General features: G+C 41.6%; 1 protein-coding gene across 3 annotated transcripts in view; it reads right to left on the bottom strand.

Moving 5' to 3' along the window:
- slc7a14a (solute carrier family 7 member 14a) overlaps nucleotides 1–16,556 on the bottom strand; it is an 80,595-nt gene that overhangs the window by 17,460 nt on the left and 46,579 nt on the right. For 2 of the 3 annotated variants that reach the window (XM_017722319.2, XM_017722320.2), the window contains 2 exons: nucleotides 13,287–13,736; nucleotides 2,005–2,241 (listed from right to left, as the gene is read on the bottom strand). In XM_017722319.2, coding sequence (XP_017577808.1) covers nucleotides 2,005–2,241; nucleotides 13,287–13,587 — 538 coding nt within the window. In that variant the 5' untranslated portion in view covers nucleotides 13,588–13,736. Of the gene's footprint in view, nucleotides 1–2,004; nucleotides 2,242–13,286; nucleotides 13,737–16,556 lie in introns of those variants that run through there. The other variant, XM_037546641.1, reaches the window with a different exon arrangement.

Below are 16,556 nucleotides of genomic sequence, written 5' to 3'. Positions count from 1 at the left end.
TAGTGAAACAACCGTAATAACCCTGGAGAGTTATTCAAAAGGGTTACAGCTATGCTATTCAATGCCTATGTATGTGTTATATACATATTAAGCTTTCAAATGCAGGGCCATTTAATGTAATTAATTATGAAATTGTATTTAAATAGCACAGTGAAACAACAGTATTAATGCCAGAGGCCTGTTTTAAGAAGTTCAATCTATTCTAGCTAAAACAACCAAATAAACAATATCTTTCTGAGCAGCTTCTCGCTGATCTGTTTCACTCTCCTGTCTGCTCGTCACTGCTCTGACAATGTGCCTCAGGCGATGGACGAACAACGTCAGAACAGAAAAACCTCACACAACCTTCAACATCTGTCACCAAACACACCACGTGATTCTAAAAATACCCAGCATGCCCCTGTGTGTGCCCTGGGCGGAGATGAATATGAAATGTTGAGGAGTGATGCAGTGAAAGAGGACAGAGTTAAGGCTGCAGGATTTCTAACAGCTGCAGGCTGAGTCAGCTCACGCACTGCTCCGAGCCTCGTCCTGTTTGGTCAGGAGCTGCTGTAGAGGTGACGTCTGCCTGTTGGCTGGAGAAAGAACTTCCTGACGTTTAAAGATCCCAAAACCTGCATTTTTCCTTTATTGTTTCAGAGCTACGCTCAGAACAAGTGTGGTTTCTACATGATTATTACCCAAACTCTCTTTATCCTTTACAATTAAACAGGCTGCTTTTGTTCCTGTGCTTTTATTGCCAAAATATGTAAATGAGCTCGGTTATAAATGGCTGCCCTGTAAGGAGCCTTATTCAAGAAGCTGACTGAATGGGTGGGGGCTAAACTGCTGTAGGCTGAATGGATGGGGGCTAAACTGCTGTAGGCTGAATGGGTGGGGGCTAAACTGCTGTAGGCTGAATGGGTGGGGGCTAAACTGCTGTAGGCTGAATGGGTGGAGCTAAACTTCTGTAGGCGGAATGGGTGGAGCTAAACTTCTGTAGGCTGAATGGGTGGGGCTAAACTGCTTGCAATACATTTGTACTGCTGGATGTTCTGTTGTCATTAATTGATCCAAGTAGGCAAAATCTATCCTTCACTTCTACATCTTTACCACCCATAATAAAATAAATCATAACAACCTTAGTTTTCTTTATATTGTAGTGACTCATCCTGGCTGGCACTGGCCTCCAGACACTCATGCTGATGGCTATGCCAGCACCATACAGGCATAACAGAAAAAGAAAGCGGGCTCTTCCCAGAACTGCTGCCAGACCAAACACCCGACATCATTTAACCATCAAAAACAGTTAGGTTTATTTCACATGTTGAGGGTTATTGATGTTTATTGAAGGATCTGCTGTATTAAATGCTTTACATGTGATACTATATTTAGTATTATGTTTTATAACATGTCTTATTTGTGTGATCTGCACCCCTGAGGACAATGGAAGGAATGAGCCAGCCTATGTAAACATGGCCAATTTCTATGATGACCAGGTCAGTATGGTGTCTGTGAACCATGTACAAAATGCAGAAATAAAGACACAAGGCTGGCCTCCTCATCCTGGTTCTGACTGAGGGGTCTAAAAATTTTACGATCTTGAATCCTATTATACATTTAACATACAGGGCGAACAGGGATGGTGACAGTGGTCAGCCCTGTCAAGCTCCTTTACAGATGTAGAACCAGTCTGTCCATTTTCTGTCATGACTGGTTTGTTGATCAGCATACACATGGACAAAATTCAAACGTCAAGATGACTACTACTGATATTTTTAGGTATGCAATGTATAAAGCAGACACCAAGCTGGCTGGTCAACTACTTTGGGCTAAGGAGGAAAACAGTGTAAATCAGATTTTTCTCAGAACGGATTCTTTAACTGTCGGGGATTAAATGACCTGGAAGTGGAAGATTAAAACTCACTCAGAATGTCCATTAAAGCTGTTGTTAATGCAGCTTTTCTCTTAATCTGGCCCTTCTAGAGTGGCCTGGGGATGCATAGTAGACACAAATATGCTCACCCAGTCCATTCAGGGTTCCTACGTGGCTGATCATGAAGCTGCTAATGCTGTGATTGGCCAGAGAGTCGAACATGCTGCTGAGGGCACTGGCTCCCGCTGCCGTGCCAATCAGGTACTCCAGGATCAGATTCCAGCCAATAAAGAATGCCACGAACTCGCCCACCGTCACATAGCTGTAGGTGTAGGCAGAGCCTGTGGTCTTTGGCACCCGCACACCGAATTCAGCATAACACACACCTGTAGGGACACAAGTACAGTCAACCAGAGACACTTGGACTCGGACGCACCAACAGGTCTTAAATAAATAGGTCAAAGTAACGACATAAAAGATTATGTTTTTCAAAAAGCATCGGTCAAGATGAGAGAGTATGGGAGGACAGCACACAGCAGAACAGTTCTCAACCTTTTTGAGCTGCAAATGTCAAAAAATGCAGAAATGATGTAGCAACCACTTGGAATAACAAAGCAACCACCTAGGAACTGACTGGGATACCACAACAAATGGTTATAAACACACTGGCAACCACATAGACTACCCTAGTAACTAAATTGAGAGGCCAGGGACCCCCAAATGTCTCAAAACCAAAATTATAAGGGGTGTCTGAAAATAAACTTATTATGATGACACTCAAATACAACTTCAGTGAAAGCTCATTATTTAGCTGCTTCTCCCACACTCAGGTTCTGTCTTTGGTGTTCTTAACTAAGTAGAGCTGTAGCACTGCTCTGCCTCAGCGTGGTGCTGTAATAAGTTGTTAACTCAGTTGGTCCTTCATAGCCTACAACTGTAACTAGGTCAGCATACCTTTGAAAAACTTGTAGACAGAAGAGGAAGTAAGATCTCAGTTAATGTGAAAAAGAGCAAAGAACCACACTAGAACAGAGCATCTCCAGAAGAAGAACCAAAAAACCAAACATTTTATTGCCATTAAACCATCATCGCCACTATGATCGGTGAGTTAGGGTGAGGGTGCAACCATCCAAAAATACAGCATGGTGTTTGTGATCCGTCTTGACTCACCTCCAAACACCACAGCCTTTTACAATTCTCACTTGCTACACTGCAAGAAACATTAAATAAATACAATAAACTACTATCTGCATGGTTTCAGCTAGAGTTTAAAAGCAATGTGGGAATATTGGCAAACAGCTCTTTGTAAACACCTTTAAAGCCAGCGGTCGGCAACATGCGACTCTTTTATAGCCCTGTTGAGGCTCCACAGCAGAATCAGATTAGTAGGTAATAATAAAATAATCCTCCTTTACAGTAAAATAAAGCTCTGCTGATCGTTCAACACAGTTTAACAGTAAATGGTCTTAAACGCTGGAGTTAATGTAGAACTGCTGATTCACCCTTTAACCCTGAAGATCAGCGCAGACTGCTGGTCACCATAGCAACACAGACGACAGTCTCGCCCAGCTAGTAGCTACGAAACGGCAAAGAGAGAGATTTAAGACGAACATCGATAATTTGGAGATGAATGGACTTATTTGGGTTTATAATCAGTCCAGCTGGTTTCCTGATATGATTAATCTGCAATGAGAAACAAACACTTAAAGGTCAAAGAGCTGTGGTCAGTTTCTTGTTTGCCAGCTTCTCATTGGAATTTTACTGTTCCACCTTAAATGGTGCAGTGGTTACGTTCAGGTGCTTCAGGCATCATTTAAGGTAGAGAGGGAAAACTCAAACAAGAAGCTGGTGAATGAGAAGCGACGTCAGCCTCGTAAAAAGTCAAACATTGAGAGACATTTTACAAAAACTGTTAGATTTTTGTGGAAAAGTTTCCTGCTGGAGATGCGAGAAAAGCAGCTACAGCCAAGCTGAAGTTTAAAGTAGAGCAAAATAAGTCTATATTCTTTGTTTATATTATATGTTTTAGCCTATACAAGTACATCAGCACATACTGAGACATATTATCAGCCAAGATGGTAAAATATTATTTCAATAAAATGGACATGAAATGACTCCCAAGGTGGTTTGACTTTTGTTAAAACTTGACAAAATGGCTTTTTTTTTAACACTTGGGTTTTCGACTCTCGTTCTAATGTAATAATTTACTGAACAAGCTTGTTTATTGTGATTACAACAGCTTAAAAATATCTAGAATTTCCCAGCTAAGTGTAATCACATCTGTTCTTAGCAGAAATTCAGGAGCATCTGGTGCAATGGTTTTAAAGTTAAGCCCACAAAGTTACAACCGAATTATCTTACAAATCGGCCGCTGTATCATTTCTGTACGACACATTTTGGGGGAGGCGGACGACCAACACAAACTGTGCAGCAGCAGATGAGCTGTCGTCTCTGACTTTACATCTACAAGGTGGACCGACAAGGTAGGAGTGTGTAACAGAGTGGACAGTGAGTGGACACAATGTTTAAAAACTCCAGCAGCACTGCTGTGTCTGATCCACTCGCACCAGCACAACACAGACTACCACACCACCACGTCAGTGTTACTGCTGTGCTGAGAATGACCCACCACCCAAAATAGTACCTGCTCTGTGGGGGCCCATGGGGTCCTGACCACTGAAGAACAGGGTAACAAAGTATCAGAGAAACAGATGGACTACAGTCTGTAACTGTAGAACTACAGAGTGAAACTCTACAGTAAGTGGAGCTGATAAAATGGACAATGAGTGGAGATACAAGAAGATGAACTTAATGAAGTGGCCAGTATGTGTAAAACACCTTGGAAAATAAAGTGATTCTGATTTGCTATTACTCTGTGGAAAACTGCTCCACTTTTAAATTCCACTAATAAATGTGGAAAAATACTGATAACAGAAACTTCACAAGGAGGTGTGTCCAGGCTTTAGCACAGCACATCCTGTGGTCAACAAATAAAAGACCAAACTGACCACTGAAAATAAAATGGTTGTAAAATCACACCAATACTTTCACATGGATTAAAAAAAGTTAATTACTGAGATAAAAATGTTGAATAGCTTTAACTGCTCCACTTAAAATACTTGCTCCTAATAAATGAGCGAGAAAGCTAAGCGTTCGTGTGTCTGTCCAGTGTGAATGATGTGTTTGTTTCCATGGGTGGACGACAGGCTGGAAAGAAAAAGTCTTTCCAGTGTCCTCTTTAATTTATTCCAGTATAACAGGGATGATGAAATTAATTTTCCCCTCCAGGTTTATTTTGGCACCAGCATGCTGTGCGCTGTAGAACATCAGAATGAATCAATCTTTTCAGGACACTGCTCAGATTAGGAGAATCAGCTTCTGATTCTGAATCAGATTACTGTTCACTCGGTTTCTTAACACACGGCAGATTCATACTGGATTAAAATCGCTCCACACTGTTAGTTGGCAAAAGTAAACGGATTAAAATGATAGATTTCCACTGCAATAAATAAAATCATCTCCCTTCCTAAAATGTCCCCATCTCCTCAAGCACTCTGTCCTAAGCTTTCCTCGGTCTCACACACTGCTCTGTACTTTCAACACACAGCTGAGAGCAGTGAAGCTCAAGGCCACTAACAAAACCTCTAGAACATTAATTCTAATCACATTATCTACTACAGAGAGAAATATCAGCACACATGAACAAGAAAAACACTCCTGCTGTACAGACTGAGGGGCAGCTGATAAACGGACACTTAATTATGTCACTGCCCTCTGCACTGTGACAATGTCTGGACCTGATCTGAGTTCCAGCCCTGCTGTTTGAAGGATTATCACCGTGCATGATATAACACGGCCTTCTTTTAATGTCACACTGACCGTGCTACAGGAAGTGGGTGTGGTCACCTGACAGGATGAGCATGTGAGGGACAGAGTGCGAGGTGAAGTGCATAAATTTAAAGGGGAATTCCACTGATTCTCCAAAATTCTGATGATTCTATTCTATTTTTTAAATTCTATTATTAATCATTAAAAGTCATTCAGAGTGGTTTGGTGTGAAATTCTCTGTTCTAGAGAAACGTACCGAGTCAGACCTGTTCACAGTGGTGGTGATAGGAACCAGACGTCCCCCTCTAAAAGCTCCTCATAGAAAGTTCCTACATGAAATGGTTCTGAATTCACTGCCTGGTGACTGAGACGCTGTTTTGAGAAGATTTTAATCCCAAAATATTTTCAATCTGCACACAGGTGGATTATATCCTTAGCAGGAGATGCCACCTTAAGGAGATTGGAGATTATAAAGTGGTGCCAGGGGAAAGTGTAGCAATGAGATTAGAAACAAAGAAGAGGAAGAGAGTGAAGACAGAGCCAAAGATTAGATGGTGGAAGCTGAAGGAGGAGGATGGTTGCAGGCAGTTCAGGGAAAAATTGCAACCGGCCCTTGGGGGCAGTGAGGAGCTGCCTGAGGACTGGGAAACTACAGCTAAGGTGGTGAGAGAAACTGGCAAGAATGTGTTGAGTGTTTCGTCTGGTCAGAGGAAAGAAGACAAGGAAAGTTGGTGGTGGAATGAGGAAGTCCAGGAGAGTATTCAGAAGAAGAAGGCAGCTAAGAAAAAGTGGACCTTGATGTTTGTAGATGACATTGTAATCTGTGGTGAGAGTAGAGAGCAGGTGGAAGAGAATCTGGAGAGGTGGAGGTTTGCACTGGAGAGGAGAGGAATGAAGGTCAGTAGAGACAAGACGGAATACATGTGTGTGAATGAGAGGGAGGCAGGTGGAAAGGTGAAGATGCAAGGAGTAGAGGTCGTAAAGGTGGATGACTTCAAATATCTTGGGTCAACCATCCAGAGCAATGGACAGTGTAGAAAAGAGGTGAAGAAGAGGGTGCAGGCAGGATGGAGTGGGTGGAGACGGGTGTCAGGGCTGATGTGTGACAGAAGGATAGCAGCAAGAGTGAAAGGGAAGGTTTACAAGACAGTAGTGCGTCCTGCTATGATGTATGGTTTGGAGACTGTGGCTCTGTTTAAAAGACAGGAGGCTGAGCTGGAGGTGGCGGAGATGAAGATGCTGAGATTTTTGTTGGGAGTGACAAGGATGGACAAGATTAGAAATGAGCAGATCAGAGGGACAGTGAAGGTGGAGCAGTTTGGAGATAAAGCCAGAGAGGCCAGGTTGAGATGGTTTGGACATGTGTTGAGGAGGAATAGTGGATATATTGGTCAAAGAATGTTGGAGATGGAGCTGCCGGGTAGAAGGAGAAGAGGTAGACCTCAGAGAAGGTTTATGGATGTAGTTAAGGTGGACATGGAGATGGTTGGTGTGAAAGTTGAGGAGGCAATGGATAGGGCAAGATGGAGGTAGATGATCCACTGTGGCGACCCCTAAAGGGAGCAGCCGAAAGCAGAAGAAGATTTTCAATCTGTTCAAGGTGGAGGAATACATGCACCTCATTATCAGGCAAGGAAAATGTATTATTCCCATTTTTCCACTATTTTCCATCATCAACATTCCCTATAAACTCAGAAGACTCGTGTAGGTTCTCTGGTGGTTCTGGGTGGAAAATAAAATGTCTATATCTGTGTTGTAGTCATGGCGACACCTGGTTCCCATCACCACCACTGTAAAGACGTCTGAATCTCTCTGAATACCTTCTAAGCCACTTCTGGGCAGAGGCAGGTGCTGGAGCCTATCCCAGCTGTCATTGGGTAAAAGGCAAGATCCACCCTGGACAGGTCACCAGTCCATCACAGGGCAGAAAGACAGACAGACACACACACCTAGGAGCAACGTAGCATGTCCAATTGGCCTCACTGCATGTCTTTAGACTGTGGGAGGAAACCGGATAACCACACAAACACTGGGGGAACATGCAAACTCCACACAGAGAGGATGCTGGTCGCCCAGCTGGGGACTCGAACCCAGGCCCCTCTTGCTGTGAGGTGAAAGCGCTACCCACCATGCTTTGTAGTGTTGTTCTATAAAAGCCATACAACACTGCAGATGTTGGTTGGCATGGAATAAAATCACCGCTGGGTTGATTTACTGCAGCCAAACCACAGCTAATATATTATTCAACACAGCACATCACCTCCAGTGCTCTATAGCTTGAACATGTATTACGTATACAATTGACTATTTGCGAAATAATGATCACCACCCCTCTCAGACGATCGCAGCCATCTCGGAGCTCCACTCCCTCCTTTTTTACTTCATTTCTGAAGCTGAAAACCTTTTGGATTAAACAGGACTGTACACACATTACCGAATACAAACGCTCTGCATGAAGATCAACATTAATGCCATTCTTGGTATTATTTCAATAAAGTTTGCCACTAAAACCACCTCCTCATTATTATTATTATTATTATTATTATTATCATCATCATCATCATCATCTCACCAGTGGTGGACGAAGTACACAAACCATGTACTTGAGTTAAAGTAGAGACATCCAAGGTAAAATATCACTCCAGTAAAAGTAGAAGTTCCTCCCTTTAGACCTCCACCTTTAGACCTAGAGGTACTAAAGTATTTACCTTCAAATGTACTTAAGTATCAAAAGTAAAAGTACTAAAAGAGTAATTCTGGCTCTGATGTCCTGTTATCATTTTTATAACCAGACTGGCTTCATGAACTCATTTCAGGTGAAAGTCCTCCAGCGTCTCTCTTGGTAAACCAGTCTTTTAATAGAACGTCAGGCCCGTAGCCAGGGGGGTTCTCTTTACACGTTTTGTTCAGACTGTTTTACACCAATCCAGTAGGTGGCGGTAATTCCCCCATTTCTGTTGTTAGCTAGTGGAAAGAATAAGAATCAGGGGATTAAGTTACTTGAGAAAATGGGTAAAAAAGAAGACAAGGAGCGAAAACGGAAGAAATCGGCGGCAACATTGTCCCAAAACATTGGTGACTTGTTCAATAAAAGGCCCAAAATCGGTAAACTGCTGAGTGCAGGGCTTCTACGACTCCCCTGAGTTAACAGTGCCGGGCTCGGCTTAGCCCAATAGCATATTGTACATGTAACACCGGATTATTAGTGTTATTATTCAGATAACTCCAAAGTCTGGATTTTAGTTGATTTTTAAGAAATGTAGGTTAAGTGACAATAACATTCAGTCACTCACTCTGCAATGCTGATGATCAAGCTAGGGTGTATTTTACTCTCAACATGCCTGTTGCTCCTAAGGCCATAGTAAATAAAATACAGTATAGAGGTGTAAAAAAGGGGTTAAATATGGAAATGTTTCTAAATTTATTATTTTGCTGTATTTATTCAGTGGGTCAGCATTTGGAGGGTGAGCTATCAACAGCTAGTAGCAGTGAAACTCAACAGTTAGCTGAGTATAAATTATGAGATATTAAAATACTAAAATCTGAATATAAAAAAAAAACTATTTTAAAATGGTCAGTATCTTTTCCACACATAGCCTGCAATGTCATGAACAACCTCTGAAATATTAGTGCCAGATTCATGCAAATGCAGTTTTGGAGTTCTACCGTGCCACTAAAAAGGGCCCAACTGTTGAGTTCAATGTTGTTTGTGTTCTCTGTAGAGCCAGAAAAGAGCTTTCAAACAGCATCAAAACCATCTGTTTGTAATTTAAATGGACATAATCAAGGTTGAATGTGTAGTGCGCTACCCTCTTACTTAAAACATTCTTAGTCCATTTCTCCCTTTATATTAGTGGCAGATTCATGCACATGCAGTTCTGGGGTTCTACATTGCCACTAAAAATGCACAAAGTTTGATGAATATCTGTGTCGGTTGAGTTCCAAAGTGTCCGATTTCCCGTAAAATGACCCTAAAGGAGAGGAAAAACAGACAGACAGTGAAGGCAAGACCCAATTAAAAAAAATAAAGAAGGCGAGATACAAAAGATGGAGAGGAAAAATAGACAGACAATAAAGAAAAGCAACAGAGACAGACAGCAACAGAGATACAGAGGAGGGAGAGCAACAACAGACCTAGGTGAGCAACAGAGAGAGACAATGAAGTCCCAGCACAGTTGTAGGAAGATTTGAATAAGACGGAACACTTCAATTTATATCATTATTAATTCATGTTTAAGTTTTAATGACCATACCGATAGTGTACCTCATGAAGTAATTCTTATCTATTTATGTCAACAGTAGAGAGACAGGCAATAAAGGACAGCAACATCAGAGACAGACAATGGAGGGCAGCAACAGAGACAATGGAACAAAGCAACAGACAACTGAGGTGAGCAACAGAGACAGACAATGAAGTCACATCACAGATGTAGGAAGTTTGAGTAACACTTACATTTATATCAAATTTATGTTAACAGTGGGGAGCAATAGATGAACAAATAAGGACAGCAACAACAGACTCACAACAAACTTATAATGAATAAAATATGTCTAAATTAAAAGGTTTGAAGTGTGCTCGTGTATTTAGTGGGCATTGGAGTAGAGAGCCAAATGAAGTCCACTTTTGGGGGAAAAAGATCCCCCCCCATCACAATGCTGGCTACGGGCCTGAACGTCATTAATTAGTGACGCTGACGTCTATTAAAATGATCATAAGCACAAAACACTGAAGGTAAACAGTTTCCATCAGGGAGAACTGAGTGGCTCTGAAATCACTTTTACACACAACCAAAGTTTCAGTTTAAGATTTATTTACAACTTAGTTCCAAGTTTAAGTTTAATAAAAACTGGCTTTAAACTCAGGATCACAAATGAGCTCCTTTACTATGTTGATCTGTAGGTCTCTGTTCATAAACATAAACCAGCCCAGACTAATTTACTATAAAATGAAATGGTGTTTGTAGAAATTCAGAAAAAAGCCACGTCAGTCTCGACTGCATATGTGGACATATTTCTATATTGTGCTCTATTTACACAAAGTTAGGTTAGTTCATCATTTATGTTGAACAGACTCTCCCAAAATGTTACGCTGCTGCACTGACGTTGAACCGCGTGCTGCACTGGGTCGGTATGACCAACAGGTCAAAACCAGCTCTAAACAAAGTGACCGCTGGGCCCTGATTGGTGCTCTGGCTTTGAGCTTCTTTCGTTTTGACATGTTACGTTTTTATACACACAGAAACCAAAAGGAACGACAGATTTCTCAAAATGTAGGAGGAAAAAGTCAGATATTAGACTCTGAAATGTAGTGGAGTGAAAGGAAAAAGACATTAATACACAGTTTCTTTTATTACTGTGAAGCTTTATCTACTGTCTGTAAAGCACTCTGAGCTGCAACCACCATGAAAAGTGTTCTATAAATACATTATTATTCTCATTCTTATTATTCTTATTATTATCATCATCATCAGACATGAAAACCTGTTTAGTTCAATCTTGAGTGACAAACCAATTCCCTTTGGGTTCACTGTAAACTGACCTACATATTTTGTCAGTTTTAACAGCACCACAAAATTATTCTACACTGTCAGAACAGCATGGCTGCATAATCGGGTGCTCGACTGACCTCACTGGCTCGGAAATCTGTGTTGCATCATTAGCTTAAAAATCCAACATTAAAGGCCTTGTGCAGCTGCGCAGCTGAAGACAGAAGAATGGCAAAACATTTTGCTTTCTAATCTGGATCAGTTTGTGTCTTCAGTCCCCAAATGATTATGAAGTGCTGTTAAAATAAAGCTGATGTAACACAGTGGTAAGAGAATCCTGTCCCAGATGGTTTGGAATGCGCTGCAGGTTTTAAATTTAGAGCATATATCAAAAAATAAATAAAGTTCATCAGCTTAAACATAAAATATTGTGTATTTGTACTGTTTGCAATTTAATACAGATCAACATTTCACAGATAAAGCATTTCACATTCCAGTGTTTTTGGAATTGGGGTGTTGCTAAGGTGTTGCCTAACGGTGGTTGCTAGGATGTTGCTGGTTGGTTACTATGGTATTTTAGGTGGTTGCAAAGGTGTTGATAAGGGGTTGCTATGGTATCCCAGGCGGTTGCTATGGTGTTGCTGAATGGTTACTGTGGTATTTTAGGTGGTTGCAAAAGCTGTTAAGTGGTTGCTATGGTATCCCAGGTGGTTGCTAGGGTGTTGTCAAACAGCGGTTGCTAGGATGTTGCTGAATGGCTACTATGATATTTTAGGTGGTTGCAAAGGTGTTGATGTTTGGTTGCTATGGTATCCCAGGCGGCTGCTAGGGTGTTGCTGAATGGTTACTATGGTATTTTAGATGGTTGCAAAAGGTGTTAAGTGGTTGCTATGGTGTCCCAGGTGGTTGCTATGGTGTTGCCAAATGGCGGTTGCTAGGGTGTTGCTGAATGGTTACTATGATATTTTAGATGTTTGCACCTTCCCAAGTTTCCCAGGTGGTTGCAAGAATGTTGCCGAATGGTTTTCATTGTATTTTAGGTGGTTGCAAAGGTGTTAATAAGTCATTGATAAGGAATCCCAGGTGGTTGCTAGGGTGATGCCAAACAGTGGTTGCTAGGGTGTTGCTGAGTGGTTACTATGGTATTTTAGATGGATGCAAAGGTGTTAATAAGTCATTGATACGGTATCCCAGGTGATTGCTAGGGTGATAACAACCAGCATTTGGTAGGGTGTTGCCGAATGGTTACTATGGTATTTTAGATGGTTGCAGAAGTGTTAATAAATGGTTACTATGGTGTCCCAGGTGGTCATTAAGCTGCGGCTAGGTGGCTGCTATGGTATTCCAGGTGGTTGCAAAGGTGTTACCAAACAGCAGTTGCTATGGTTCAACCTTTGCACCCCATTCATTTCTGAATTTGTATGAATTTGTCATGTAAAGATAATTAATTAATAAAACCATATGTCCAGTCAAAGAGCTGTATACAACCACATCATTTCAGATCAGACCAAACATTCTGGAATTGGATTGGTATTGATGTCTGGAAAACTGAGGGATGAGTTAACAAAATATTTAAACCAAGAATTATAATAAGAAGCACATACCATTGTATAACTGCATATAACTGTGTGCTGCATATTGCTAAGGTACACACTTAAAAAGATGGATCCTCAAGGGTTCTTTAGAAAAGGCAATAGTTCTATTTAGAACCTTGATTTCTATATAGAAGCATTTGGACACCTTAATGGTTCTTTGCATGGTGAAATGGCTCTTTAGAGTGATGCAGAATGTGTTGATGGTTTCTTTATAGAACCTTTTTGTATAAGGTTTTATATATCAGCATAAAATGTACTGGTATTGTGCTAATGTAACAATACAAGAACCCCTTTAGGTACTATAAAGAACAATTTTCAGTCTGAAGAATCATTTCACCATGCAAACAACCATTTAGGCATCCAAAAGGTTCCAAATAGAACTCATGGTTCTAAATAGAACCATTGCCTTCACTAAAATAAAAAGATAAAGTAATATAAAACACACAAACTTTTAAATAATATAAAATACATAATAAATAGAGTAAAATAAGTGAAGTATGTTTGTATTAGTAGTGCAGTCACCTGACAGTATGGAGGCCACAGCGGCGATGATGAAAGACACGATGACCCCTGGGCCGGCCATTTCCTTAGCAACCAGCCCGGAGACCACATACATGCCTGTCCCAACACAGCTGCCCACTCCCAGAGAGACTAGATCCACTGTGGTCAGCACTCGCGCCAGCCTGGTGCCGTGTGGACCTGTGCCCGCTGTGCTAGCCGAGCTGTCCAGCATGGACTCTACAGGTTTGGTCCGGAGGATTCGGGAGCTGAAGGCTGACCACTGGACTCGCCGAGGGTCCAGCTTTGCCAGGACCCGACTCATGATGGATAGACGGTGGGACAGAGGGATGGAGGGGTGGAAAGAAAGGCTGGAAGGCTGCAGTAGAGAGATTGAGAGCTGGAGCTGAATCAGAGTGAAACAGGAACCCTCAGTACAGCAGCATGATGATCCATACGGAGAGAGCAGAGGACCTACAAACACACACACACACACACACACACACAGAGAGTGAGAGAGAGACAGAGAAAGAAAGAAAGAAAGAAAGAAAGAAAGAAAAAGAGAGAGACAGACAGAAAAACAGAGAGAGAGAGAGAGAGAGAGAGAGAGAGAGAGAGAGAGAGAGAGAGAGAGAGAGAGAGAGAGAGAGAGAGAGAGACAGAGAGACAGAGAGACAGTTTAGTTCTGAATTCTCTTTATCTGTCTTTAGCTACTGTAGATAGAGAGATACTTACATAGATACTGTACACAGAAAGACAGACAGACAGACAAATAGACAGGCAGACAGGCTACCCGCCTGTCTACCTGATAGACGGTGGGATGGACGGACAGACAGACAGACTAACATACATACATATATACATGCAAACACAGATAGACAGACAGACAGGTAGATAGATAGGCAGACAGATAGCTAGCTAGCCAGCCAGCCAGCCAGCCAGCCAGCCAGCCAGCCAGCCAGAGATTGATTGATTGTTTGATGTAAAACAGCTCATTCATTATAATCATAATGTCTCCTGTAGAATAAAACTCATTACAATTCAGCACTATTTCTATTCAATCTGAATTAAATTTAGCCTTAAAGAATTTCTTATTAAAAGTGCTGCTCAGCTGAGGAACGTTCTCTCCTTGCCTGAGCTCAGAGGGTGTAGAGATAACACAGCTTTCTCAACGTAAACACTGTGAATAATGCAGGAGTCCATACAATCTGTGAGGAGAGTGTGTTATCTCCCTCACCCGGCCTACAGACGCCAAACACACACTTGCATCACAGAGCTCCTGATGGTTCTGGGCAACTTTCCAGCCCCTGCTGGAACACACACAGGAGCAGTGCAACAGAGGGTCTGCTCAGAATCCAACTCATCTTTGTCTGCTCCACTGACCCCCATCCATCACCGCTCTAATCTCAAACAAACCCTTCAGCTCGATTACACACTCTCTCTCACTCTGAATGACAGCAACATCCTCACTGTGGATGTCTCTGCTGACCAGACCTCCCCTTGGCTTACAGTAACGCCAAAGCATGTGTCTGATGAGGAATGATGGTGTCTGATGATGAATGATGGTGTCTGATCAGGAATGATGGAGTTTGATGGGGAATGATGGAGTTTGATGGGGAATGATGGAGTCTGATGAGGAAAGATGGTGTCTGATGGGGAATGATGGTGTTTGGTTGAGAAAGCTGTTATGTATTAGATAATTTGTTTGAGAATGATTGTACATGTTAGGTCATTTTGGGGTTTGGTGGCAAATGATGGTATTTGGTAGAGAATTATGGCGTTTAGTGATATTTGGTTGAGAAGGATGTTTTGTGTTCGATAATCTTGGTGTTTAGTGGAGAATGTTAGTGTTTGGTGGAGAATGATGGTGACCAAATGATGAACATTCTCCAGGCCAAAATTTGAAAATTAGATGAATTTAATCTGAGTAATCTCAGCAGATAAACCGCTAAGGATGAATGGTGATGTTTGGTGGAGATTGTGTTTGTTTGCTTGATGTGGACACTAAACTGTGCGCTAATTATCCTTCAGGTTTGGATTTTCCGGTCTCATAATAAAGATCCAAAAGCTTCAGATATAGAAGGTGCATAACAAATTATTTATTAGTGTCTATTTTACTGCGGATGCTTTTTAAGAGCAGTTTTCCATGTGGCAGTAACACTGAGGCTTCTCTCCGTAGAGAATTACAAGATGGATCTGTCTGGACGTTTATCTGGAGAAAATTGAGCGAGGAATATTCAGCTGAAGCCAGCGTGAAATTAATGTTGTATAACAGCAGTACTGGCAATTTTCTGACTGCCTGAGCTGGATGACATTTACATAAATACTGCAACACTAGATCATCAATTAACATGGTTTTATGAGGAACAGTCTCGCTAAGAATGAGGGTAGAGAGGTATCAGTTAAAGGCATATTGTCTACTGTAACGTGAAAAGGTGACCTGCAGCTAAAAGTAACATTAGGTTTTATTCTTGCCTCATACACACACTGAACTTCCTCCCACCGTGTTCTCGCTTCCACCAACCTCCGATTCCCACTCAATCAGCAGATCCTCCACAGCTGCTTGTTTTTCTGACTCACTTTTAACATTACATACTGGTCTATGTGGATTCAGTCTTGGTTCCTGTGGTTTTTCCTCTTGCTCTTAGAGAGGTTCTCCTTTTGAGTCTTGGTTCCTGTGGTTTTACCTCATGCTCTTAGAGAGGTTCTCCTTTTGAGTCTTGGTTCCTGTGGTTTTACCTCATGCTCTTAGAGAGGTTCTCCTTTTGAGTCTTGGTTCCTGTGGTTTTTCCTCATGCTCTTAGAGAGGTTCTCCTTTTGAGTCTTGGTTCTTACAAATGATTCTTCCTCACACTCTTAAGGAGGTTCTCCTTTTGAGTCTTGGTTCTCTCAGTGGTTCTTTCTCACTCTTAGTGAGTTTCTCCTATTGGTTGTTCTCAGTGGGCAGCCCTATCCACAGTGCCCAGGGAGCAGTTGGGGGTTAGGTGTCTTGCTCAAAGGCACATAAGTCATGTACTGTTGGCTCAGGGGATCGAATTGACAGTACATGTCAGTTCATCTAACGGATGAAGGTGCTATCTGTTCACTTATATATCAAAGAAATGAAAAGCAGACACATTCAATGAGAAGTGGACATAACAGAACTTTGTGCTCACTTGGAAAGTAAAAGTAATTCGTCCTTGTAGTGAAGTTCAAAGTGCAGTAGCATTTGACTGTCAATGCCTGCTTTCATCCCTTAATCCATTCCTTCATTAGTTATATTTATATAGTTTTAAAACTTGCTGGCTTCTAAAA

Source organism: Pygocentrus nattereri, chromosome 17 (assembly GCF_015220715.1).
Source record: "Pygocentrus nattereri isolate fPygNat1 chromosome 17, fPygNat1.pri, whole genome shotgun sequence".
Taxonomy (NCBI): domain Eukaryota; kingdom Metazoa; phylum Chordata; class Actinopteri; order Characiformes; family Serrasalmidae; genus Pygocentrus; species Pygocentrus nattereri.
Note: the sequence above shows the minus strand (reverse complement) of the source record. Positions and strands in the feature narration are given on the sequence as shown.